General features: G+C 37.9%; 2 protein-coding genes across 3 annotated transcripts in view; one reads left to right on the forward strand and one right to left on the reverse strand.

Annotated features, from left to right (window-relative positions):
• TMEM232 (transmembrane protein 232) overlaps positions 1–978 on the reverse strand; it is a 210,323-nt gene extending 209,345 nt beyond the window's left edge. Inside the window, exon 1 of the mRNA XM_045500592.1 lies at positions 871–978. The gene's annotated coding sequence lies outside the window, so the exon portion shown is untranslated. The remainder of the gene's footprint in view (positions 1–870) is intronic.
• On the forward strand, positions 42–27,619 carry SLC25A46 (solute carrier family 25 member 46). 2 transcript variants are annotated; one of them, XM_045500606.1, is made up of 8 exons: positions 42–137; positions 4,126–4,168; positions 5,692–5,749; positions 8,399–8,476; positions 8,928–9,028; positions 14,828–14,884; positions 16,152–16,209; positions 25,871–27,619. In XM_045500606.1, the coding sequence occupies exons 1-8, from the start codon at positions 119–121 to the stop codon at positions 26,447–26,449; spliced, it is 993 nt and encodes a 330-aa protein (XP_045356562.1). In that variant the 5' UTR covers positions 42–118; the 3' UTR covers positions 26,450–27,619. The 2 variants fall into 2 exon arrangements, with proteins under 2 accessions (XP_045356562.1, XP_045356561.1); XM_045500605.1 differs by lacking the exon at positions 42–137 and adding an exon at positions 877–1,311.

The following is a 27,619-nucleotide window of genomic DNA, read 5'->3' on the forward strand; positions in this document are numbered from 1 at the left end:
ATGATTCTCTTCTGAAAGCCCTCGGAATCCTGGACGTCCAGTGGGAAAGAACAGACACAGGAAGAACCCATGGAAGACTTGCTCAGATCTAGGAAGAGCAACTCTGCCCGAAAAGCCCATGGAACTGATGCAGTCAGGTAGTAGAGGACTCTGTTCACAAGTCCTCTTGATTGTTCAACCAGGGTCTCAATTTTGAACAGTATCACTGGGCTTTACATACACGGAGTGATTTAGGTGTACCAGTAAAACAAACAAACAAACAAAACTATTTGTAGCCTTAGAAAAGCAAAATGCTTAATTTCTAAATCCGAGAGCAGTTTACATTCTTGGGAGGAGCGGAGGGTCAGAGGGTTTTCTCCACCGGCCGTCTTTTCTAATGCTTGGTCTGGCGGTCCATACTACCTTTGCGTTCACGGCGCAGAACCAGCTCGCTCAATAGATGTTAGCTAAAACAGCAAGTGCGGGAGGCGAAGCTAGAGGGAATGTTACCAACACCCCACAACTCTAACCTCTAATAGCTCTCTCGCAGCGGGTGAGGCACTAGACCAATAAGGAAAAGAAAAGACCTAGATCTGAGGCCTTGGGGTGCAGCAGGACATTTCTGGCTGAGATCTCAGTGAGTCAGCTCCAGGGATGCGTTTGTCCCTCGGTAAAACAAACGTCTTTATTCGATCTCCGCTCATCCAAGCCGTCCCTCCCACTCCAATTCCTTTACGGTATCTCTTTGGTACAATGTTCCATTAACTCCACAGTCCTCTTCCCACCTCCTCCAGAGAGACCTTTTCAAGGCTCGGCCCTTGGTTGCCTCCGCGTCTCCCTAGCAACCATCCCTCTATAAATCACCGGAAAAGGCTAAGATCACGTGCTCACCAAACTTCCGGGGTTGCAACGTGACTTCCGGTTGTCAGATTTCCCCAGACGCGGCGCCGGCGACGAAGAAGCCGTGTGGCCCGAGGTCGCGGTGGCCCTAGTGGTGGTGGGCCCCGGGGGGCTCGCCTCATCCTGTCCCGTTTCCGATGCATCCGCGGCGCCCGGACGGATTCGATGGCTTGGGCTATCGAGGCGGTGCCCGGGATGAGCAGGGCTTTGGCGGCGCCTTCCCTGCCAGGTCCTTCAGCTCCGGGTCGGACCTGAGCCACTGGGTGACCACTCCCCCAGACATCCCCGGTAGCCGCAACCTGCACTGGGGAGAGAAGAGCCCGCCCTACGGCGCGCCCGCCCCCTCCACCCCGCTCGAGGGCCCCGCGGAGGAACCGTTTCCCGGCGGCAGCAGCAGCGGCGGCGGCGGCGGCGTGCAGGGGCAGAGCAGCGGTGAGGGACGTGGGAGCAAGGCAGGGGTGGGTGGAGTGGCGGAGCCGCGGCTGGAGGCCTGCAAAGCGCGGAAGCCACGCGAAGGGTGCCGCCTTCGGTGCCGCTGGGCCTATCGCGCGCCACACCCTCTGCCCTCCTTTCGTCCTCTGCCCCCTGCAGTGGGCCTACTCCCTCTCCCTTGCAGAAACCTTTATTCCGGGATCACCTCCAGAAAAGACACCTGCCTTAGCTCTGGTCTGCGCAGTAGGAGTTTCGAAGGGTTTGGGTGTATTCCATCCCATGACCTAAATCAAGAAGGAAGGAAATTACTTACTGTTCAGTGGGAATTATGTGAACAGTAACCTAATTCACTGACAGCTTTATTTCTTTGAATTGTGCTTTGTGTTCTGGAAAGAAGTTTTTCAGCACTGACAGGCTTGGATTCAAACCTGGCTCTATTTAAGTGTTAAATGAGGTGTAAGTAATGCTTAGTACAGTATGAGCATATAGGAGGCTAAAAAGTATTCGTTTCCTTTCCTTTATCTTTTAATCATAGGAATTGTGTCTATTTTCTAGACGCTGAAACTACTATGTTTTCCACCTCCTGCTTTCCTATTTCTCACCTACAAACTTCACTAAATAGTAAAAAACATTGAGACCATTTCAAGACTTTGGAATCAAGACCTAATTATTCTTTGCAGGATGTCAGAAGACCAGTGTTATAATTACAACACTGATCTAAATATTCTCAACTTTTTAATACATAAAATGGAAATAATAACTGCCTCTCCCCATTTTGAAATCATTAGAATAATAGGCTAAATCATTAAATATTAAGTATATTTTAGATATGTTTATTCTCATTTCTTTGGTTTTAATTTGGGAGTACAACAATTTTTATTTGATTTGTGTTAACTGAGAGGAATAGACTTTAAATATCATCTAGGAGCAAATGAGGATGCGGAAGAAGATCCATGACTTACACAGTGTCATACAATTTGCTTTTTCAACCTGTCTCGTTTTCTTTCTATAGGTCCCAAAAGGAGTACTGGGAAGTTATAAATTAAATAATTCAAAATGTACATATGATTGCTATACAGTCACCTTCTAAGGCAGCAAAGCTGAGGGTTTTTCATCTTTTCATAATTCATGCTTTGATGGTTACAATGAGGAGGAACTCTTAATGAAACCAGGGGGGTGTTTTGCAGCAGTTAAGAGGCTGGTGATGATAACTCTGCAAGAGTAGAAGACTAAGAGACTTACACAGCTAACGAAAATAAACATTTCTAACACTTTCCAGAAAATATCAGTGGCATTTTCTGCTAATATTGGGGATGATCTGTACACGCAAAAAGGAAAAAGCTGAAAGAAGAAAGTATCTGAGTTGGCAAAAGAAACTTCCATCTGGCTTGTACATTTTTCAAGGCAATAGCTAACCACATAGTTTGCCCAGGGACCTGTTTACATGGCCTTATTCACTAACGAAATAGTGAGGGTGTTGCTTCATTTGAAAGATCAAAGAGGAGAGAGAGAAAAGAGGATGAGACAGAAAAATTATCCCTTGTGAATATTGTATTATAGTAGAAATTGTATATCTAGTCCCTCGAGATTGTGATATTTCACCATCATGTTTTTGAGTTGCTTAGCCAAGGAGAAAGTTTTTTGTTTTGACATATCCATAGGAATGTTTCCAGCTGTAAACTTTTCTAAGATGATAGAAATGCCATCAGCAGTAGCACATATGTATCCAGTAGCCTGTCGCAGAGACCTAATTAAGCAGCTATTCTCAAAATATTTAAAACCTGGGGAGAGAGAAGAAGAGACCCTTATTTACCTCTTTTGATTACCCTAAGTACTGTTAATTTAATACTTTTGAGGTGTTTCACTTGTGACTGTTGGTTCAACATAGATGCTTTCCACCAATAATAGTAAATGACTAGTTTTACAAGACCGGAGGTAAAGTTGTTGGCTGGTATAGTATCAGAACCTTCTTTAGAAAAAAAATTAAATTGTTTTTAGTTAGAATTTGAAAACTGGTAGTCCTTAAATTCTATCTGCAGACATGTTTGATTTGGCCTACCCAGTATGTTAGTGCTTTTAAAAATAGCTCCCTCTAGGGGCGCCTGGGTGGCGCAGTCGGTTAAGCGTCCGACTTCAGCCAGGTCTCGATCTCGCGGTCCGTGAGTTCGAGCCCCGCGTCGGGCTCTGGGCTGATGGCTCGGAGCCTGGAGCCTGTTTCCGATTCTGTGTCTCCCTCTCTCTCTGCCCCTCCCCCGTTCATGCTCTGTCTCTCTCTGTCCCCAAAAAAAAAAAAAAAAAAAAAATAGCTCCCTCCCATGGGTGCCTGGGTGGCTCAGTCAGTTAAGCATCCGACTTTGGCTCAGGCCATGATCTCATGGTTTGTGAGTTCAAGCCCCATGTTGGGCTCTCTGCTGACAGCTCAGAGCCTGCAGCCTCCTTCAGATTCTGTGTCTCCTTCTCTCTCTGCCCCTTCCCAACCTGTGCTCTGTCTCACTATGGCTCTCAAAAAATAAGTAAATGTAAAAAAAAAATAGTTGCCAATATTTTAAATTTGGAAGATACTATGTAAAAACGAGAATACTGTTTTAGGAAAAATGACAGTTTAGAAACCCTGGGCCCACAGTCCCACATCTCAACAATGAAATGGAGCTGAAGAGTGGTTCTGCCTTTTAACTTCCCACAGCTTCCCTGGCCCATATCAGAATTTGACTTTGGGATGTGGAATTTAAATAAATATTGTGTTAATAAAAGGAATTTTTTTTTTACAGTAAACCTAAATATTGGTTATGAATAATGTTATTTCTTCTGTTTTAGAGCAGTTGAATAGATTTGCTGGATTTGGTATTGGCCTTGCAAGGTAATGTTTTATCTAAAGATTTTTAATTTAAGTTTTTATTTCAAGTGGTTTCTGTAATATATAATATTAAATGATTAGTATTGCTTCCTTCACATTCTTTGGAGCAGTAGATTAAATGTTGAATAGGGGCGCCTGGGTGGCGCAGTCGGTTAAGCGTCCGACTTCAGCCAGGTCACGATCTCGCGGTCCGTGAGTTTGAGCCCCGCGTCGGGCTCTGGGCTGATGGCTCAGAGCCTGGAGCCTGTTTCCGATTCTGTGTCTCCCTCTCTCTCTGCCCCTCCCCCGTTCATGCTGTCTCTCTCTGTCCCAAAAATAAATAAACGTTGAAAAAAAAAATTTAAAAATAAATGTTGAATAATATTTTGCAGAAAAATTATTATTTAAAATCTACAGCTTGATTTGTTTTGAGGAAGAATAGAAAATAGTCATTCAATTTTGTAATCAGAAAATAATTTTGTAAGTTATATTGTAACAACTTTCATGTGTCTATCCAAAAAATCTGATCTAATCTCCTCCAAGACAAAGTAATTTTGCATTGAAACTTTCCCTAAACATTCTAAATATAATATGATATTTAGCAACATAGAGTCTAGGTCTTGCTTACAATCAGCTTTTAATAATACCATTATTTTTTTTAATGATCATTTTGTGAAAGAAAAGCCCCCAATCTTGACTATGTGATCTTTAGTGAATATTATTCCAGATACATCAGAATTGCACAAAGAGTTTATTGCATGCCAGAATAACTCATTGTTTTAAAATTTTAACCAAGAAAAAAATGATTTTATTTGCATAGAGCATTAACGTAAATAGGAACAAAACTGTGTTAAAGTTTTCTCTCTGCTATAGTTAATTTTTCTTTAGCCTCACTATTTATACTTAAAGCTGTTGTTCATTTGATGTATTATTTATATATGTGTGTGTGTGCATACCTGCTGTGTCTCTGTCATTGTTAGTATGTTAGCCCGCAGTTGTACTTATTTTGTGGTGATTCTTTCAAAGAAATATTTGATACCCAAAATAGTAGTCAATTAACAGTCATTGAAATCCTTATCACTTAAATATAGTGTACCTCAAAACTAAAACTTACAGAATGGGGCTAATGAAGAATAGATGACTCTTCTGATAGGAACTCTGTTCATAGGACATTTTCTGGAAAAAAAAAGGAAAGCATTTAAGTTGTCTAGGAAAGGAGTTTGCCAAATCAGGCATACGGACATGTAATTTCATCTTTAGACTATACATATCAATATTCTATGTTATTTCCTTTGCTTACGAGTTTGCAGATCTGTCTTTAATTCTTTTCATATTGAATTTTATTATTGGTAGAATGATTTGCAAGCATGTCTAGCCTTTTTTTTAATTATTATTATTTTTACTTTTAGCATGGGAAACATAATAATGTGTGATTCTTCAAGCAAGAATAATTTCAGATACATGTTATAAATTAAGTTTTGGCCATACACACACACACACACACACACACACACACACACACATATACATAAATTGTTCTTTCATAGTCTCTTTACAGAAAATGTACTGGCCCATCCTTGCATTGTCCTGCGCCGCCAATGTCAGGTAAATGTACTTTTCTTTGACCTTCTAAACATTAATACCGACTCTGATTTAAAATACAGAGCTCAGATAAATGGCTGAGACTATGTAACAATTATTCCATGTGAAATGTACCAGAATGTACAATATACCAGTCTCAAACATTTTGGTCTTGAAAACCCTTGGGTTGTAAAAATTTTTGAGGTCTCCGAAGAACTTTCGTTTATATGAATAATATCTATCAGTCAATATTTACCACTTCAGAAATCAAAACTGGGAAAATTTTAATATATATTCCTTGACTTCATTAAAAACTAATAAACCCATTAGATATTAACATAAATAACAGTTTTATGAAAAAATAACTTTTACTTTTTTGTAAATATCTTTCCTATCTTACATAATAGAAGACAACCAAATTTTCATATCTGCCTCTAGTCAAATCTGTTGCGGTACATTGGTTTTGAAAGAAGAAAGTCTAACCTTATATACATTATGTATTTGAAAATGGAGTGTTTTATATCTTTTTTAGATAATTGGCAGATTTTGTTGTTTGTTAGTACACCAAAACTTAATAAGTAGTAATATATTAAGGGTTATTTACAATCAGAAATCTGAGGTATAAGTTAACTTTTTGTACTCTCTCACATTAAAATCTGTTGATCTATACTGCATGTTGAATGGATTTTTTTTATCCATTTATGATTCTATAACATCATGTGTTGGTTATTTGAAAAATACTAATTTACTGAGTTCTTTAGATCTTTTAAATGTTAAGATATCTGGATTATACTGTGTGTGTGTGTGTGTGTGTGTATATATATATATACATATATATATATATACATATATATATATGTATATATATATGTATATATATATATATATATGTATACATGTCGTCATTAAATACCAATCCCACCAGAAATGAGTTCCAGTATTGGTAAGTTCTTGATGGTAGATGCAGGTTTTCCACAATTCTAATTTTTGCTTGTGAAGTCAAATTTATCATTGGCAAAACAGTGTCAGTTTTTTTTTAAATCAACAGGCCCACTGTGTGCATTTTAAAAAATATGTCTGTCTCGGGGCACCTGGGTGGCTCAGTCATTTAAACATCTGACTCTAGGTTTCAGCTCAGGTCATGATCTCCTGGTTTTGTGAGTTTGAGCCCTGCATCAGGCTGTTCACTGACAGTGCAGAGCCTGCTTGGGATTCTTGCTCTCCCTCTCTCTCTGCCCCTCCCCTGCTCACACTGTCTCTCTCTCTCTCTCAAAATAAATAGATAAGCTTAAAAAAAATAATAGAATAAAAACATGCCTGTCTCAAGTGTTAATAACTATTGTCTGTCAGTTTTTCCAGAAGAAATGGTGCTGCATGAAAAAAGTGGCTAGTTCAGCTTGCAACTCCATCAGACAAGTGCTTTTCCTCACAACATCCATAAGCCATCTTACTTTATGATCAACACACAGAATATTAATTTAGAAAGATGTAATTCAAGAATCACAATTTTATGAAATTAATATATTTTACTGTTTCGCCACAGACATTCTTTAGTGAAAGTGGCTTTTTTCTCCTTCCAAGTGAGTGGGATGAAGAATACAAAACATACAAAAATATAGTTTGCTGCCAGCTGCCTCGATGCACGCTAAGGAATTAGCAATTTTACCCACCATTGTTTTGCACTATTATTGAAAATATCAACACCCACCATTGTTTTGCACTATTATTGAAAATATCAACACCCACCATTGTTTTGCACTATTATTGAAAATATCAACACAATAAAAAAAATGATGCCTTAGTGTCATTAAGAAAATAATTTTGAACTTGTAGATCCCCTGCAAGGCCCCAGGGGGTGAGTGGACAACACTGTGGTAAAAAGCTTCTATGACCTAATTTAATCTTCTGTAAAAATTGAATTAGAAAGATATAAATAATTACAGATTAAACTGTTCATGCTTAGAACCCCCCCCCCAAAATAGTCATTAACAGCATGGACAGTGTGTATCCCCTAAAACTGGATTTCAGACATATTTTACAAAAGCAGCAGTGTCACATTGTGATCCACTGTATACATCTATATGAGTAACTTAAAAAAATATTTTATGGAATACCATTAGAATGTGTGATGCATTCTAATACTTTCTTTTTTGTTATTTCACTTAGTAAGTATTGGTCCTGACCCCCTTTACTGATTTCCTAATTTATCAATTATTTATAGCTTATAGTATGAAAAATCCTTGCTATTAGGAGACATGAGTCTCCTGTTTCCTGAATTCTTCATGGTTCATGTGTGTTAAAAGGCATGAATGTTTTGCTACATGGAATGTAATTCTAGTGTTTATGGAAACATAAATATCAAACAGCATGGGCTTCTTTATCATATATTCTGCGTTACTGTGTATACTGTGTGTTGGTTTTCTGGTTGTATATATATATATACATATACATACATATATATATATATATATGTATATATATATAACCATATGTACTGTAGTTGTAATAAGTTATTTCATGTACTTTTAAGAGTAGTAATTTTGTTTATGTGTAATTACTGATGACTTTAGAATTGAACTTTTGTTTATACTGTGACTCCATTGTATATCTTTCATGGATTGGTTATTTCTTAAAACAATAACAAAATATAATTACTAAATATCTCTTTTATAGGTTAATTATCATGCTCGGCATTACCATCTCACTCCATTTACAGTCATCAATATTATGTACAGCTTCAACAAAACTCAGGTAAGAATTAGTCTGTAGGTTCTATTAAAGTTATTTATAATGTAAGTACCATTTGGCCTTTGTAATAAAGCAAGAATAATTTCTTTTAATTTAGTTAATAAAAATATTTTAACTCTTGTACTAAAATTTAATGTAACATAGTAATTATATCTTTTAATGTCACTGAACAATCAATAAATTCACGTCTTTGCCAAAATGAATTAAAAATTAGGGATATTTAATCAATATTAGGGATTTAGTTAATTGGAGTGTTCAGATTTGCCTAAATGTAGGCCACTGGACAAATGTTAAAATGATAGGAGTTAATGTAGTTGTAGTTCTTTACTAAAATGTCTTAGAATAATGCTTTATTGGCATATATTAGTAAACATTCAATGACAAATTTTATTAAGACCTCTCTGTCTCTTATTCAGGCACTAACAGAAATAACAATAAATTTTGTTCATTTTAGGGACCAAGGGCCCTTTGGAAAGGAATGGGCAGCACGTTTATCGTCCAGGGAGTCACGCTTGGAGCAGAGGGAATAATCAGTGAATTCACACCTTTACCAAGGTACCTTTTTGGCATCTTTTCAATATTAGTTTCATATTAAATTTTGAAAAAATATGATAGTTTGTAAAAATACCTTGACTTTGAAAAGTTGTCTGAAGTAGCTAAGAAAAGAAACAGACTAAAATTAGTTCTATCTTATTGAATGAGTATATGATAAAGAAAATGCTTCCTGGTCTAGTATCTATTGAGATTGGTCATTCAGCTCCTACTGCTGTTTCAGCAACTCTCTACCGAGGAACAAATATGAGTATATGAGCAGTTCTTACTGTTGAAGTAACCACTTGGATAAAGGAGACACATGTAAGCAAATTATAGTACATCATGATTAGTACTGTGATTAAACAAACTCCTTCTAGTGCCCAAGGGACACTTTGCATTAAGTTATTGGCAAGGATTTCAAAAAAAGAACTGAAATCTGAGCTGTATGTTGACTTATGAGAAGGAATTGATTTGTCAGAGAGGGAGAACATTCCAAGCAGAGGTGACAGCAAACCCAATTTAATGGATGTCGGAAGGTCTGGGTAATAAGTGTCTTGTGCTTAAAATATTAGACATTTATGGGGTGGAATAACAGGAAGAGAGGCTGAGATGCTCGATTGAAGAGTGGTTGTGCCTTTGTAAGGGACTGTGGCTTTATTCTCAATGGAGTTGGGAATCTAAGGTGTTTGTTTCAGCTTATGGGTTCTTTGGTCAAGGATTTACTCAAGTGACAGTGTTAAAAAAAAAAGGCGGGGGGGTGACTGGTGTAGCCAGAGACTTGTGAAGAACTGTTACAGTAATCTAGGCCAGACTGAGAAGTCTGAAGTGTGGAAAAGAACAGAAAGGGATGAGCTGGATATACAGGTTTTTTGTTTGTTTTTTTTTAATTTGTTTATTTTGAGAGAGAGACAGCACGAGTGGGAGAGGAGTAGAGAGAGGGGGAGAGAGAGAGAATTCCAAGCAGCCTCTCACTGTTAGCGCAGAGTCTGATGTGGGGCTCGAACTCATGGAACCGTAAGATCATAACCAGAGCCAAAACCAAGAGTCATATGCTTAACTGACTAAGCTACCCAGGCGCCCCTGGATAATTTTCTGATAAATCCCAATTGTTACTTTATTTATGTAGCTAATATTTCCTGACTACTTACTATGTGCTAGGTCCTGTGCTGGAAATCTGGTATACAGTGAGGAGAAAAAACAAAAGATACCTGAGACCATGAAGCTTGGAATCTAGTAATATAACGGACATTAAGTAAAATTAAGTAAAGTAATTTTACTTAATTTACATTAAGTAAAATAATCTTACTTAATTTACATTAAGTAAAATAATCCCATTAATGAATAAATAACTACAAATTGAGATTTGTTCCCTGAAGGAAAAGAAAAGGATCTGTGAAAATGTTAAAGGTTTAGGAACAGTGTCCCTAATAAAATAACACATAAACTGACATCTGAATGGTGATTAGGAGGCTGAGGCCCAGTTGTGTGAAGACACTGTCACAAGGAGAACATGGAGAATTCGGGTAATTGAGAGAAAGCTCAAATGGCTGAAGCTCAGAGAACAAAAGAGAGAGCAGTGTGACAGAATGCTGAAGAGGGAGGTGCGACCCAAGTGTATGACGTTTAGGCCACTTTAAGAATATTGAAGCGTTTTAGGTCAATGACATGACCTAAAGACATGAAGAGAGGTCAGTGACATTATCGGATTTATGTTTTTAAAGGATCATTGCAAATGGAGATGAAAATATTATAGGAGGACCAAACTAGGTAAAAGGATACATATTCACATGCTATAACATTAATCTAGGTGACAAATAATGGTAGCTCAGACCATTGGGTGGCATCTTTTGAGATAGATCTAAGTGGATACTTTTGCAATATATTTAGGTAAAACTGATGGAACTTGGTGGTAGACTAGGGATGGTAGGTGATAGAGGAGGAGCTATCCTCAATGACTCCTAGGATTTTGGCTTATGTAACTAGATGTCAAATAAAGCCATTCTCGGAAGTACAGCATATTTTTTTATTTAATTCTAACTTTTTTGGAGCAGGGTTGACCTTTCTTAGGGGAAAGCTTAGTCATAGCAGACAAGGAAGCAAAGCAGTAACCCAAAGTGATTCACAGATTTGATTCACACGAGAGGAATGAGCTTTGGGGCTCTCCTAGACTGAAGTGCCTTAACTGCACAGTGATCAGTAGATACAACAAGTGAGACAGTATGGATTCACCAATATTTACATTTTTATACTCATTTTGATCACATCTGAGAGAAAAAGAACAAATCTGTAGTGTCCATTAAGTCATCAAGCTTAGAGTTTTGCAGTATTACTTCTTAAAAAAAAAAAAAAAAGTATATATAACTCAGGATCATCATCTGTGATCTCTTTCTTTATCTAGTGCCCAGATCCCTCCCTTGTCCTCCCATAGATCTTCTCCAAGGTGGAGTGAGTGAGACTATGTGTTAGTCTACCCTGAAGTACCCTTTACTTTCCTGTAGGATTTCTCATATTCATGTAAGGACCACCTGTAACCAAGACTACCTGTGTAGTTCAGTCTTTCACAAAACCCATTTGGTTGATCTCCAACTTCATTTGACTCATTATTTGTAGTTTTACCAATATAAATACCTAGCAGTTTCTGCTTATGTTATCTGTTTCTTTTAACCATTCCTCTGAATTCACTAACTTTGAACATATTCTGTTTTAAACACAATGAAATCTTTCACCAATTAGGAGATTTCCCTTTGATTAACAGTTTCTAGTTGGGGAACACAGTAGAGTCTAAGAGTAGGAAAGAAAGATCATAAGCTTGATATTGGACAAGTTCATTTTTAGATGCTTTGCCATATCCAGGGAGAGTTATCAGGAGACAGATGATACACATGGTTGATATAGAGAAATTTAAACTGAAGGTAATAGATTTGGGAGGTTTTTGAAGCCATCATCTTGGATGACATTGCCTTAGGAAGGAGCATAATATATAAAATAAGAAGAGGGCCTGATCATTTGGGAACTCTAGAATAGGTGGCTGGACTAAGAAAATACTTCAGCAAAGGAGTCAAAAGTAGAGATTAGAAGGGAGGAGAAAAATCCAGAAGATTGTGGTGGGATAGTGGAATACAGGGACAGTGGGCTTCAAGAAGAAGGGAAGAACCTGGGGGCTGATGGCCATTGAAAGGGCAAATTAGGTATATACAACATCCAGTGTTCATCACAATCCTTAATACCTATCCTTCTGCCCACTTCCCCTCCAGCAACCCTCAGACTTAAAAATGTCCATTGGATTTAGTGGCATGGAGGTAATGGGGACCTTGACAAGAGCTGTTTTTGTAAAATAATGGCGTAGAAGCCAATTTGGAGTGGGTTCAGGGGTGAGTGGGGAGCTTAGGATGTGGAAATAGCAAGTTTAGAAAGTTGGCTGTGCAGAGGAAAGGTGAAGAGAAGTAGCTGAAAGATGGGTTTGGTTGAGGGAAGATTTTTTTTTAGGAGGTCAGCTATCTGAACATATGAAAATAAGAGATAATGGTAAGTAAAGGCTACTTAAAAATAGAGTTATTTAAAATTCTGTTGCTTTTGTGTATTGATTATGCATGGGAACATGTATATCAATCTGTCAGATGGAGAACTATTTTAAGAAAAAGCAAGTCATTTCTCTTAATTTTGTTGCTCTTTTTCAAGGGGAGGTTTTGCTTGTGAAAATAGTTAAATATATTTACTCATCTTCTGGTATTTCTGGTAATGAAATAGAAAGAAGTGTAATCACAAGTAGATTTTTATACTACTGTCTTTCCTGAAGCATTAAATTAGAATCTAATTTAGATTTCTAGAGCTGTGGCAATAAGTTTTACCCACAGATACATACTTGATTCTAAATTTCATTTTCCCCATTTTTACTAGTCTTATTGATGTTAAGAATTGGCAATAGTGATTAGTATTGTATTCAAAGGTGAAGTAGCCCAGTCCTTACAGAAATACAGATCACAGACCCATCTGTCTATAATGTTAATGATGATTTCATCCTTAAAATCAATGTTATAATCCCCTTTGATACTTTCTGAGGCCATGATAAGAGTAATAGCAGTGCCCTGATGATTTACAAACCATGTAGCATATATTGTTTTACAATCAGAAAGTCTCTGTCAAAAATTGGGAAGCTTCATCTTTTTTATATTTTTCATCTAAATCACTGGTGGTCATCTCAGCTATATTTTTCTGCAGCTGTTAAGGCCTAATATAATAGTCTTAGTATTAATTTAATCAGAATGTGACCCAGAAACCTCTCTAAGGTCTTCTTAATCAGAGGTGGTTGGGCTGTTTTCTAAAAGTTTTTCTGCGAATCTTTCATTTTCTTAAAAAGTCCACATAGCACCTATGTTATAATTGTATGGACTTTGTTTTTAGAAGACTTATTAGTGATTATTTTCTACACCTTTAAATATAAAATATATTTATTTCCTACCTCCTTATATTCACTCCTTTCAAATAGAAAATGTTTTCTCGGCTTCCTGCCATGGCCGTGGTACAGTGGGTGCCCATTCCCTTACGGGAATGGGTCACATTATGATTAAATTAATACTAAGACTATTATATTAGGCCTGAACAACCACAGAAAAATATAGCTGAAATGACCACCAATGATTTAGATGAAAAATATAAAAAAGATGAACTGCGGACAGCAGTTCTCCTTGTTTCATGCTTTATTTTGACATGGCAAAACCCTTCTTGTTCTCCTGCCTCGCCCCCTTCTCCCCATCTCCTGTCCCTCTCTCTGCCTTCTCATTTTATTCTGCCTCCTCACTGATTTTCCCTTTTGCTCTCATTCCATATTCTTTTCTCCTTTTTGACTTTCTCTTGAAACAGCTTTCTCCTTTTTTGTTTTTGTAGCTCACCTCTCGTATTTTTCTTTTTCCTTTTCTGGTTTCCACGGGTAACCTAAATAGCAGGAAGCACACAGTCCTCAACCTTACTTCCGGACGTGGTGTTTTGCCTGTCTCCTGATCATGTCCCCGTGGGTCTTCTTACCTTCATTTGTCTCATAAGTAAAACAAATCGGACCACCACTGTTCTGCCTACGTCACAGGATGCCTTCTTGTATCAAATGAGATGAGAGGCAGTGCTGGCAGAGTGTGCAGACTTCAAGTCCCAGAGACTTGGGTTTAGAACCCAGTTCCATCACTAAGTAGTTGTATGGCTTTGGGTGAGTTATGAATCCTCTCCGAGCCTATTTCCTCATCGACGAAATGGGGATAACAGGGTCATTGTGAGAGTCAGAAATAATTCACGCAAAGCACTTTGCACAGTGCCTGGCATACAGTAGGTCACACAATTAATGTCATCAGAGTAAGGCAAGACACTTTGGAAATTCAGTGCTACGCAAAGGTTGTGTCATTCATTCTGCATTACAGTTACTTGATTTTATTTTGTTTTTAAATTCTCATTCTTAGTTATTTTTTAAAGCTTTTTCTTCCTTTAGCCTATCCATTGTCTCCTCCTCTCCCCAACAATTCTTTCTTCCTCAGCCTGTCATTTTTATATCTCCTTCTTTAAGTTTTCATATTATTTTTTATAATCAGTTATAGCTCTTCCTCCTCTGTCAGCCCCTTCCTGCAGCACATAGAAAAACAGCTGGGATTTTTTTTTTTTTTCTTTTTAAACCAACATAATTGTTTAAGTGTGTGCCAGAAAGGAAAATGTTTACATTAGAATATATTTCTCCTACAGATTTTTTTTTAATTAAAATCGATTTCCTTTTTGAAAATCAGGCTGATTCAAGGTGTTTCAAATAACATGGCTTTTGTTTTATTCAAATTTATTTTTTAGAGAGATTTCACATAAATGGAATCCTAAACAAATAGGAGAACACCTTCTACTGAAATCGTAAGTATCAAAAGTGGCACTAATATTGAAAATTTCCATTAATTTTTATAGTGTCAGGACTGAAAAAAAATCTTAGTATGGTGAAGAAAGAGCAATAAGATATTTGTGGGACTAAAACTTCAAAAGGCAAATAACAGGAATGAACGAAGAATAAAATCCTGAAATACATACATTATCTTTAAAATAAATCTTTCTAATTTGAAAGGCTGAAATCACAACCTAATTTTTATCTGTGTTCTTAGGAAGTTAGCAAAGGTCTTCAGTTTGTTTAACCCAAATTGCCGGAAAAATTATCATTTAATTATTAAGCAGAGACAAAAATTTGTCTGTAAAGTGATGAGCAAATTCAAACCTTAGCGTTATTAAAATGTAGTCCTAAAGTCACTTAGTGATTTTACAACACTGACCATTTTTGTAGATTAGAATTTTACTCTTCACTTTTTAATTTTTTTTGAAGATTGTGAATTGGAAATCCCCCAGCTTGCTGGCTCCCTCTGTGGGACATTCCAGCACATTATTACTTAGGATGTTCCATTCACCTTGAAAACTACTACTTGCCAGGACCTGGCCCCATAGGGTTAGGTAAGTCCCACCTTGATATTATTTTAAATAACTATATTTTGCAGGCTTGCAAAGTTGTAATATTACTATGTCTAAATAGTGGTGATAAGAAACAACTTTGCAAAGCTGTACAATATTGTTTTTTAATAATAAAAGGGGACTTGACTCACCATTGAAGACTGGCTTAGCTCTGCTGGGTGGGAAATCTGGGAATGGATAATGATAATATAAAGGATAATAGCAGAACAGTTTACTTGTTCAAATGTCACTAAAAAGGCAAACAATGGAATGGATCCCTCATCCTAACTTCTAAGTATCAGATTTATAGGCTACATTGGCTATGTGCAGGTAGACAACAAGGCTACATTAGCTATGTGCAGGTTGGACAGTGAATCATAACTAAGCATGTGTTTTGCTGGTTTAAAATAAAATCTGTTTTCCTTGCAGCCTTTCCCTGTGTAAAATTTAATACTTAAATTTTCATTGCCAGCTGTTGAATAAGGCATCTTATGTTACAGGTCTCTGAAGTATCTATAGATATTAATAGTTGAAGTAGATACTAACAGGCTATAGATATTAATTGTTGAAACCCTTAAATATATTCAGGCTTGAATATAAATTATGTTGATATATTACAGACGATACTAAACATGTAGTGGAAGCATGTGGTTTCAGTGTACTGATAAATTTGTTTTAATTTCTACAGCCTCACTTACATGGTGGCAATGCCTTTTTACTCAGCAAGTCTGATTGAAACAGTACAGGTGAGCTACTCTTCGTTGTCATTTTTTAGTTAAAAACATTTTTTGGAATACTCAATATATTATTTATATCAGATTCTGATTGTATACCAGAAAAACTTAAGACAGTATCCTTTTAAAATTTGTATCTCACAGATAGCACACATATCTCAGAGATTATATTCTAGGCACACTGTTGGTGTGGATCTTTCCTTTGCACACTTACTTCACACTTGTAGTTTTAATTTTTTATGCTTTCAATAGGCAGCTGTACTCTTCATTCAACTGTCTCAGACCCCAGCCTATGACTTACTCTGAATACAAAGAACCTATAGGGGTTGTTCTGTTTTGTTTTTTCAACCTTTTAAGACACTTAATGTACAACTCAAATGCTTATGGCTTGTCACCGGACAGTAAATTGCTAATTACCTGAGCATAAAACATGCTGGAGAATCATCCTAACAGTGATCAGGTAGTCCCATTTGTAGTCTACTAACAGTATTCTTTTTAAATATGCCTTTTAAGGAACATTTGATGCCATGGCATGTTAAGTACTACAGAGCTAAAGCAGTCTCCTGTCAGCATTTTACAGCGTTTTACCATTTCTAACCACATGGTGGTGCTTCAAACACATTGTATTAATGTACTTCTTTTTTATATTTATTTATTTATTCATTCATTCATTCATTTATTTATTTATTTTAAATTCAACTTAGTTAACATACAGTGTAGTCTTGGCTTCAGGAGTAGAACCAGTGATTCATCTCTTACATATGACACCCAGTGCTCGTCCCAACAGATGCCCTTCTCAATGCCCATCACCCATCTAACCCATCCCCCAACCCACCTCTCATCTAACAACCCCCAGTTTGCTCTCTGTATTTAAGAGTCTCTTATGGTTTGCCTCCCTCTGTATGTTAATCTTATTTTCCTTCCCTTCCTCATGTTCATCTGTTTGGTTTCTTAAATTCCACATTTGAGTGAACTCATACATTTATCTTTCTCTGACTGACTTATTTCCTTCAGCATAATATAGTGTAGTTCCATCCACATTGTTGCAAATGGCAAGATATCATTCTTTTTGATCGCCAAGTAATATGCCAATGCGTATATACACCATATCTTCTTTATCCATTCATTAGTTGATGGACATTTGGGCTCTTTCCATAATTTGGCTCTGGATAGTGCTGCTATAAACATTGTGGTGCATGTGCCCCTTTGAATCAGCATTTTTGTATCATTTGGATAAATTCCTATTAGTGCAATTGCTGGGTCATAGGGTTGTTCTATTTTTAATTCTTTGAGGAACCTCCATACTGTTTTCCAGTGTGGCTGCACCAGTTTGTATTCCCACCAACAGTACAAAAGGGTTCCCTTTTCTCTGAATCCTTGTCAACATATTTTGTTTCCTGAAGTTGTTCATTTTAGCCATTTTGACAAGTGTGAAGTGTTATCTCATTGTGGTTTTGATTTGTATTTCCCTGATGATGAGTGATGTTGAGCATCTTTTCATGTGTCTGTTAGCCATCTGAATATCTTCTTGAAGAGTCTATTCATGTCCTCTGCCCATTTCTTCAATGGATTATTTGTATTTTGGGTGTTAAGCTTGGTAAGTTCTTTATAGATTTTGGATACTAACCCATTATCTGATATGTCATTTGCAAATATCTTCTCCCATTCTGTCAGTTGCCTTTTAGTTTTGTTGATTGTCCTTTGCTGTACAGAAGCTTTTTATCTTGATGAGGTCCTAGTAGTTCATTTTTGCTTTCATTTCCCTTGCCTCTAGAGACATGGCAAATAAGAAGTTACTGTGGCCGAGGTCAAAGAGGTTGCTGCCTCTTTTCTCTATGATTTTGATGGTTTCCTGTCTTGCATTTAGGTCTTTCATCCATTTTGAATTTATTTTTGTGTACTGTGTACGAAAGTAGTCCCATTTCATTCTTCATGTCGCTGCCCAGTTCTCCCAGCACCATTTGCTAAAGAGACTGTCTTTTTTTCCATTGGATATTCTTTCCTGCTTTGTTGAAGATTAGTTGGCCATACGTTTGTGGGTCCATTTCTGGGTTCTCTGTTCTGTTCTTTTGATCTATATGTCTGTTTTTATGTCAATACTTGTCTTGATGATTACAGCTTTGTAATACAGCTTGAAGCCTGGAATTGTGATACCTCCAGCTTTGGTTTTCTTTTTCAGGATTGCTTTGGCTATTCAGGGTCTTTTCTGGTTCCATACAAATTTTAGGATCATTTGTTCAAGCTCTGTGAAGAATGCTGGTGTTATTTTGATAGAGGTTGCATTGAATGTGTATATTGCTTTGGGTAGTATTGACAATTTAACAATATTTGTCCTTCCATGAGCATGGATTATTTTTCCATTTCTTTGTGTCTTTTTCAATTTCTTTTATAAGCTTTCTATAGTTTTTAGCATCTAGAACTTTTACCTCTTTAGTTAGGCTTTTTCGTAGGTATCTTACGGTTTTTGGTGCAATTGTAAATGGGACTGATTCCTTGATATCTCTTTCTGCTGCTTCATTTTTGGTGTATAGAAATGCAACCGATTTCTGTACATTGATTTTATATCCTGTGACTTTACTGCTCTAGTAGTTTTTTGTTGGAATCTTTGGGTTTTCCCAGTCAAGCGAGCATCCTGCCATCTGCAAAGAGTGAAAGTTTGACTTCCTCCTGGCCAATTTGGATGCTTTTTATTTCTTTTTGTTGTCTGATTGCTGAGGCTAGGACTTACAGTACTATGTTGAACAACAGTGATGACAGTGGACATCCTTGTCGTGTTCCTGACCTTAGGGGGAAAGCTCTCAGATTTTCCCCATTAAGGATGATATTAGCTGTGGGTCTTTCATATATGGCTTTTATGATTTTAAGGTATGTTCCTTCTATCTCTACTTACTTGTATACTTGCTCTTTATCAAGAAACGATGCTGTATTTTGTCAAATGCTTTTTCTGCATCTATTGAAAGGATTGTGTGGTTCTTATTCTTTCTTTTATTAATGTGATGTATCACGTTGATTGATTTGCAAATATTGAACCAGCCCTGAAGCCCAAGAATAAATCCCACTTGATCATAATGAATAATTCTTTTGATGTACTGTTGAATTTGATTTGCTGGTATCTTCTTGAGAATTTTTGCATCCAGTTTCATCAGTGATAGTGGCTTATAAGTCTCCTTTTTAGTGGGTCTTTGTCTGGTTTTGGAATCAAGGTGATGGTGGCTTCATAGAATGAGTTTGGAAGTTTTCCTTCTCTTTCTGTTTTTTAGAACAGTTGAGGAAAATAGGTATTAGGTCTTCTTTAAATATCTGGTAGAATTCCCTGGGAAGCCATGAGGCCCAGGACTTTTGTTTTGGGGGAGATTTTTGATAACCGCTTCAATTTCTTTGCTGGTTTTGGGCCTGTTCAAATTTTCTGTTTCTTCCTGTTTGAGTTTTGGTAGTGTGTGAGTGTCTAGGAATTTGTCCATTTCTTCCAGATTGTCCTGTTTATTGGCATATAATTTTAAATAGTATTCTCTTATAATTGTATTTCTGTGGTGTTGATTGTGATCTCTCCTCTTTCATTTGTGATTTTATCTGTTTGGGTCCTTTTATCTGTGTTATTTCCCTTCTTCTGCTGGCTTTAGGCTTTATTTGCTGCTCCTTTTCTAGCTCCTTTAGGTGTTGTGTATTTGGGACCCTTCTTGCTTCTTGTGATAGGCCTGAATTGCAATGTATTTTTCTCTTAGCACTGCCTTTGCTGTATCCCAAAGGGTTTGGACTGTCAGTTTTTATTTTCATTGACTTCCATGTATATTTTAATTCCTTCTGTAATTTCCTGATTAATCCATTCATTCTTCAGTAGGATGTTCTTTAACTCTATGTATTTGAGGCCTTTCCACATTTTTTCTTGTGATTAGGTTTCATAGTTTTGTGATCTGAAAACATGCATGGTATGATCTAAATCTTTTTGTACTTGTTGAGGGCTGATTTGTGACCCAATAAGTGATCTATTCTGGAGAATGTTCCATGTGCACTTGAGAAGAATGTGTATTCTGCTGCTTTAGGATGAAATGTTCTGAATATATCTCTTAAGTCCATCTGGTCCAGTGTGTCATTCGTAGCCATTGTTTCTTTGTTGATTTTCTGCTTAGATAATCTGTCCATTGTTGTAAGTAGAGTACTAAATTCTCCTATAATTATGGTATTATTATCAATAAGTTTGCTTATGTTTGTGATTGTTGTATATATTTGGGTGCATGCAAGTTGGGGGCATAAATATTTACAATTGTTAGCTCTTCTCAATGATTAGACCTCTTAATTGTAATATAATGCCCTTCTTTATCTCTTGTTACAGCCTTTGTTTTAAAATCGAGTTTGTCTGGGGTGCCTGGGTGGCTCTGGTTAAGGATCTGACTTCAGCTCAGGTCATGATCTTGCAGTCTGTGAGCTCGAGCCCCACGTCGGGCCCTATGCTGACAGCTCAGAGCCTGGAGCCTAATTTGGATTCTGTGTCTCCCTCTATTTCTGCTCCTCCCCCACATTCATTCATTCATTCATCCTCTTTCTCTCTCTCTCTCTCTCTCTCAAATATAAATAAATAAACATTTTTTTAAAGACTAAAATAGAGTGTCTGATAGAAGTATGGCTACTTTGGCTTTCTTTTGTTCTACATTAGCATGATAGATGGTTTTCCATCTCTTCACTTTCAGTCTGCAGGTTTACTCCAGTCTGAAATGAGTCTTTTGTAGGCAGCACATAAATGGATCTTGTTCTTTTAATCCATTCTGATATCATTTATCTTTGATTGGAGCAGTTAGTCCATTTACACTCAGAGTGATTATTGAAAGATACAAATTTAGTGCCATTGTGTTATCTGTGGATTTCATGTTGATGGGGATGTTCTCTGGTCCTTTGTAGTCTTTGCTGCTTTCCACTCACAGAGTCCTCCTTCGAATTTCTTGCAGGGCTGGTTTAGTGGTCATGAACTCCTTTAGTTTTTGTTTGGGAAAGTCTGTCTCTCCTTCTATTCTGAATGACAGCCTTGCTGGATAAAGGATTCTTGGCTGCCTATTTCTCCTATTCAGCACATTGAATATTTTCTGCCAGTCCCTTCTGGCCTGCCAAGTTTCAGTGGACAGGTCTGCTACTGGACCCTTATGTGTCTATCCTGGTAGGTGAAGCACCTTTTGTCCCTAGCTGCTTTCAGAATTCTCTCTCTTTATATTTGGAAGGTTTCACTGATATGTCATGGGGTTGACCTGTTTTTGTTGTGTTTGAAGGGAGTTCTCTATGCTTCTTGGACTTGGATGTCTGTTTCCTTCCCCAGATTAGGGAAGTTCTCAGTTATTTGTTCAGATAAATCTTCTGCCCCTTTTTCTTGCTCTACTACTGGGACTCCTATGATATGGATATTGTTTGGTTTCATGGAATCACTTAGTTCTCTAATTCTCCCCTCATGATCTAATAATTTCCTTTCCCTCTTTTTTTCAGCTTCACTATTTTCTATAATTTTATCTTCTATTTCACCTATCCTCTCCTCTGCTTCTTCATTTCTCGCTGTCACCATATCTAGTTTTTTTGCATCTCAATTATAGCATTTTCTAATTCATGACTATTTCTTAGGTTTTTGGTCTGCAGCAAAGGTTTCTCTGGTGTCTTCTCTGCTTTTTTCGAAGCCCATCTATTAGTCATATGACTTTTGTTCTAAATTATTGTTCAAATATTTTGTTTCTGTTTTGAGCAAGTATCTGGCTTGATTTCTTCTTGACCTTTCTTTTGGGGAGAATTCATCAGTCTTGCCATTTTGGCTAAGTTTCTGTCTTTTGTGTGTCTTACAAGCTTGTTATGTGTCCTGCACCTGAGAGTACTGCTACATGAAAAAGGAATTGCACACAGTCCAGGGCCTGGCACTCCAGGAAGTGTGTCTGGTATATGTTGCATGCACTCTGATGTTGCATTTTGGCTGCTCTATCCCACTTGTCAGTCCTCTACAGAGCTCCACCTTGCTGGCAGTGGTGGAGTGTTTGGACCTTTAACTAGGTGTGCAGTGATTTGTTTGTTGAGGTAGCATGGGGAAAAAAAAAAGTGTGGGGGAGCCTGATCCCATAAAAAGAGAAAAAGGAAAGGGGAGAAAAGGAAGCCAAACAGAGAATCAAAAAACCATAAGCCTGATTCCAAAGAAAGAGGGAGAAAAAAAATGAAGAAAAATAAGCAGAAGAAAGGAGAACAGAACAAGAATAAATTTTTTTAAAAAGCCTGATCAAAAAATATATATAATAAGAAATGACAAAAAAACTAATCAGAAACTGTGCCCCTGATTCCAAAGAAAAAAAGAAGCAGAAGGAAAGAAAGAGAGGAAAAAGAAAAAAAAAAAGTCTGTTAGTTCCTGGGGCTGGTGGCTATGCTGGTCCTGAGGAGAGGCCGGCTGCATTGGGTCAGTCAGTCTTGCCCCAGTAAATAAGCAGTTGCCAGACGTGGAGGGGCAGAATTTGGGTTGCTCTCTGAAGTCCCAGCATTTTGGTATTGGAGGAAAGATGGCATCACCCCAGTCTCTCGTTCTTGGACTGGGGATCTCAACCCCTGCAGTTCAGGCAGCCCTTAAAGAATAGCGAGGACCGTCAGCTTACCCTGCACCTCAGTCATCCTGAGCCTTTCCTTTGGCACTCGGCTGGGATTCAAAACCTGATGTCTTGAAGGACCTGGCACCATGTGAGTCCACTCCCATCCTCTGGAGTAGAGCCTCTCCACCCAGCTGATGAAAGGCCTTTGGCTGACTCCTGCGGGGTCTTTTGTCCTTGGGGAGGCAATAAGCCCTTTTCCGAAAGTATTCCAGGAAGTGGACTGTTCTCTCCCAGTGCACCCCAAAATTGCCACACCACACTATGCGCTCCAGGGCCAGCTCTCTCCTCTCTAGGAGCATGGCCCATGGCTCCGCTCCAGACAAAGTTGTGCACTTCCTGAACCTTGGAGTTTCAGCTCCAAAGCCTGTTTGCAAACAAAGAACTGGGACACTCCATGCTTTTCTCTGCCCAGTCCATAGTCCAGAGAGGTTTTCCTCTTGTGCTAACTTGATGCCACACTTTTACAACCCCTCTCTCTTTCTCTCTTTTTTGTTTCTCCACAGAAAGGGTTCCTTCTCCTCCATAGCTCTGCTGCTTTATCTCCCCCATTCACATACACACACATAGGTCCTGCCGAGCTGTTTCCCTCCAACTGTGGAGATCCTTCTGCCACTCCGCAGATTGATTTCCTGGGTGTTCCAAGTGATCTGACCTCAATACAGCTGTCTTTGAGGGACAAGGAAAATCCAGGTCCCCCTACTTCTCTGCCATGTTAACTCTCCCCAGAAGGTTACCTGTTGAAATGAATGTGGGAGAAAGGTGACATCCAAGGTCCCCTCCAACCTCAGTCTTGTTCACTGGATCAACCCAACACCGATTATAGGACCAGAAGAAGAGCCAAACCCACTCAGTGTCCCTGTGAAAGCTTCTCTTGGTTGGCCATAGAGCAGGTGCCAGAAGGCAGGTTGGTGGGGCAGTGGGCAGAAGGAGGGGGCTGATAGCCCTGAGGAAACTTATGACGATGGCCACTGAGCAGGTGCAAGACAGTGTCAGGGGGTGGAAGGTAAGGGTATAATGGGGAGGCATGGGTCCAGCGGTGAGGACAGAGTGTACAGTGAAAAGGAGCCTGGGCAGCAAACGGGGCCTGGCTGTGCAGTGTATTAATGTACTTCCTACACTTAAAACTATAAGATGAAGATAGTTTTAACTTCACTGATACACAAAATCCAGTTAATTGTATACCGCCTATTTTCTGTCTCCAACACTAGGTCCTCTGGCTTATTTTTTGTCTTCAGTGTGTATGGATTTCCTCTCTATAAAAACCTTACTGGATCAGCCTTTGCTTTTCTAATTACTCTTTTCCACTTATCCATAAGATGGGAATAGTATTTTAATAACAGTTAAAACAATGAGATGAGTTGTCTATGTAAAGTGCCCAGCTCGCTGTAAGTTAGTTTGTTTTTTTTACCCAATATCCAGCCCCTGCTTTCCCTTGCTCTGGGTTCCACCTGGAACTCCTTTTGACTCCTTTTGTCTGGTTTTTCTAAAAGTCTATCTTCTTAGAGTATTTCTCTCTTGAACGTTTTCCTCTTCCTTCAATAACCTCTTTGCTGTCTCTTCTGCTGCCTTCCAAGGTGTAACCTTTTTATCCTGTATTCTCTGCTTTTTATCCTATATTCACTATCTGGTAGAACTCATTTATTCTCATGAATCATTTTAACTCTAATCTCTAGCTGAATTAAATCATCTCCATCTCAAACTCAACTCATGTAAACAGTCTCATCTTATTACCCTGACAGTTAGCTTCTTTTTGAGCCTCTTCTCCTTTTCTGCTAGTGGTACTATTGTTGTCTTTACCCTGAAGGCTTAAAATTTTAGTTTCAATTTTAAGGAGTCTTGATTTTTATGTTTCTGTCATCCTTTATAACCAATCAGACATACGTCTTTTTCTGACTTTAGCAAGTGTCTGAGATTTGTCTGTTTCTTCCCACTATGAGGCAACCATTATCCTTTCAATGAATACCACATCCTCAGATTACTACATTAGCTTCTCTCTTCCTACTCCGTTCATGTTCAGTGGTTTTTTTCCCCTTCTGGGGACCCAGCTCAGATTTCTGAGAATACTTTTTCCCTTGAAAATATACATTTATATATAGATCTCCTGTAGAACTTCTCCTGAAGCTCTTAAATATGAATTTAGTAGTGATCTGTTGTCTTCATTAAAAATCCCTGATCTAGCCGCTGCATCTTAAAGTCATTCTGAACACTCCTGCCATTGTTCTCAAGTTGCAGTGCTTATACCCTTTTGCTGATTAAAGATCTGTGTTGAATCATATTTCCTAAGATCAGTTGTAGAAAGGCAGAGACGTTGTAGATGATAATGACTAACATTTACTGAGTGCCTCTGGAAGCCAGGCCTTTTTTCCTTTAATGTGTCCAGCAGTCATGTGCATAAAAGCTAGGTAGTACTAATCCCATTTTTATAGAATGGTCAACTGATTCTTAGGAGAACTAACTTGCCCAAAGTTATATAAGCAGTAGGTAGTGGATGCAGGGTTTAAACCTGTACTTAAGAATTCCAAGCACCAGGGGCGCCTGGGTGGCTCAGTCTGTTAAGTGTTTGACTCTTGGTTTCGGCTCAGGTCATGATCTCACAGTTCATGGGTTCAAGGCCCACATTGAGCTCTACCCTGACTGTGCAGAGCCTGCTTGGGATTCTTTCTCTCCCTCTCTCTCTGCCCCTCACAGTCTCTCTCTCAAAATACATAAACAAACATTAAAAAAGCAAAACTCCAAGCACCATACAAACTCTTTAGATGTCCACTAGCTGTTGCTTTTCAAAATGAGTCCTAAGAACTCATATGAGTTCTTGAGGGTGGGGGAACCACATGTGTCCTGTCCACATCTCCTCTCCTTTCCCTTCCCAAAAAGAATAGCTCCCAGCTTCACTGCTCTGTTATGGAATTTCATCTGAAAAAAGAATCTAATACCTAGGTAACACTTGAAGTTTGCAAGCCATTGGTGTTTTCCCTCTGTGGTCAATAAATTAGGATTTAAGAAGGGACCTAAAACAAATCATTTCTTGTGGCAAAATAAGCAAGTATTAATTTTTACTCATTTCATCATTTTTATTTCAGAGTGAGATAATACGAGATAACACTGGAATCTTGGAATGTGTTAAAGAAGGAATTGGAAGAGTGATGGGCCTAGGGGTGCCTCATAGCAAACGACTGCTTCCGCTTCTTTCCTTGATCTTCCCCACTGTGCTGCATGGGGTTCTGCATTACATCATCAGCTCAGCCATTCAGAAGTTTGTCCTGCTAATTCTAAAGAGAAAGACGTATAGTAGCCATCTAGCTGAGAGCACTAGTCCGGTGCAGAGTATGTTGGATGCTTATTTTCCAGAACTTATTGCTAACTTTGCTGCCAGTCTTTGCTCTGATGTTATACTTTACCCGTTGGAAACGGTTTTGCACCGCCTTCACATTCAAGGAACACGCACAATCATTGACAATACAGACCTTGGCTATGAAGTGCTTCCAATTAATACACAGTACGAGGGTATGAGAGACTGTATCAATACTATAAGGCAGGAGGAAGGAATGCTTGGTTTTTATAAAGGGTTTGGTGCTGTTATAATACAGTACACACTGCATGCAGCTGTTTTACAGATTACCAAAATTATTTACTCTACCCTTCTTCAAAATAGTGTGTGAGACCTCAGTTCCTGGTTAGTCTAAAAGACATAATCTGGGTACTTTGTTATGAAATTATGTGGGATAAAAGTGAAATACTGGGGGAAAGTGGATTAGAAAGTGAAACTGGTAAAAAAAAAAAAAAAGCCATGCTGATTATATTGACCCTTCTTTTTTAAAAAGGTATAGGTATATATTTTGGATGAAAAATATCCCAAATTTGAAAACTCAATGAAAGTAACACTCGTGAATTGAATTCTAGCTAATGTAGCACTCATGCTAAACTAAAAAGACCCTGTGCGGAAGCAAAAATCTGTCAGCAAACGTAAAACAATATTTCACAGAGCTAAGTTTATTCCATCTGACTTCAATATTTATTAGAAATTTATTTCACCTTCTAGATTGATATTGGTATGTCATCCTTAATCTAGTGTATAGTATCAGGATAGTTTACCTTTAAACAAATAAACTGTGTCATCCGTGGTAAAGATGAGAAGGACTAGATTTGGCAGTGTGTACGCAGGACTTGAAGAGTTTTAAATTGCATTGTCCCTGTACAACTTTTTAATGGCTGAATATTATATAAAGCCATTTATGTGCACACATATAACTCGGAATTTCCTTCATCTCTATAAAGTTTCCACTCTTAGATCAGCTTATTTCATAAAATGAATACTTACTGCTTGAATATCAGAAGAAAACATTAAAAGACAAGGTACCCAAAAGATGTAAGGCAAACAACCTACTTGTCCATATCCAAACCCAGCGTTTCAATGCCAGCAACTGAAACATCCGTCATATGTTTATAAAGTTTGATTTGCTTACCTAGATATGTGAATCATCAGTCTGGTTTTAGACCACTCCTAAGATAGAATAGAAAATAATCATGACAACTATTACTGTTTGCACATTTACGGATTGTGTACTGAAAGAAATGTTACTTGCCTTATATTTCTGAATGATTTGTCTTAGAGGAGAGACAATTAAAATTCACATGGGAATTTGTGCCTCTTGCCTTTTGTATAGTCATCATTAAATAATGGCTTCAGTTTTTATTTTATTCTAGTTTTTGTTTGTAGTTTCATTCTCCAAACCAGATCTACATAAAGGGAAAAGCAAGTTTATCCTTGTCACCTTTTATTTAAACTTGTTTGGATGAATAACAAAGGAAAAATAAAAACTTTAAAGGAA

The sequence above is a fragment of the Leopardus geoffroyi genome, chromosome A1 (genome assembly GCF_018350155.1).
Source record: "Leopardus geoffroyi isolate Oge1 chromosome A1, O.geoffroyi_Oge1_pat1.0, whole genome shotgun sequence".
Lineage (NCBI taxonomy): Eukaryota > Metazoa > Chordata > Mammalia > Carnivora > Felidae > Leopardus > Leopardus geoffroyi.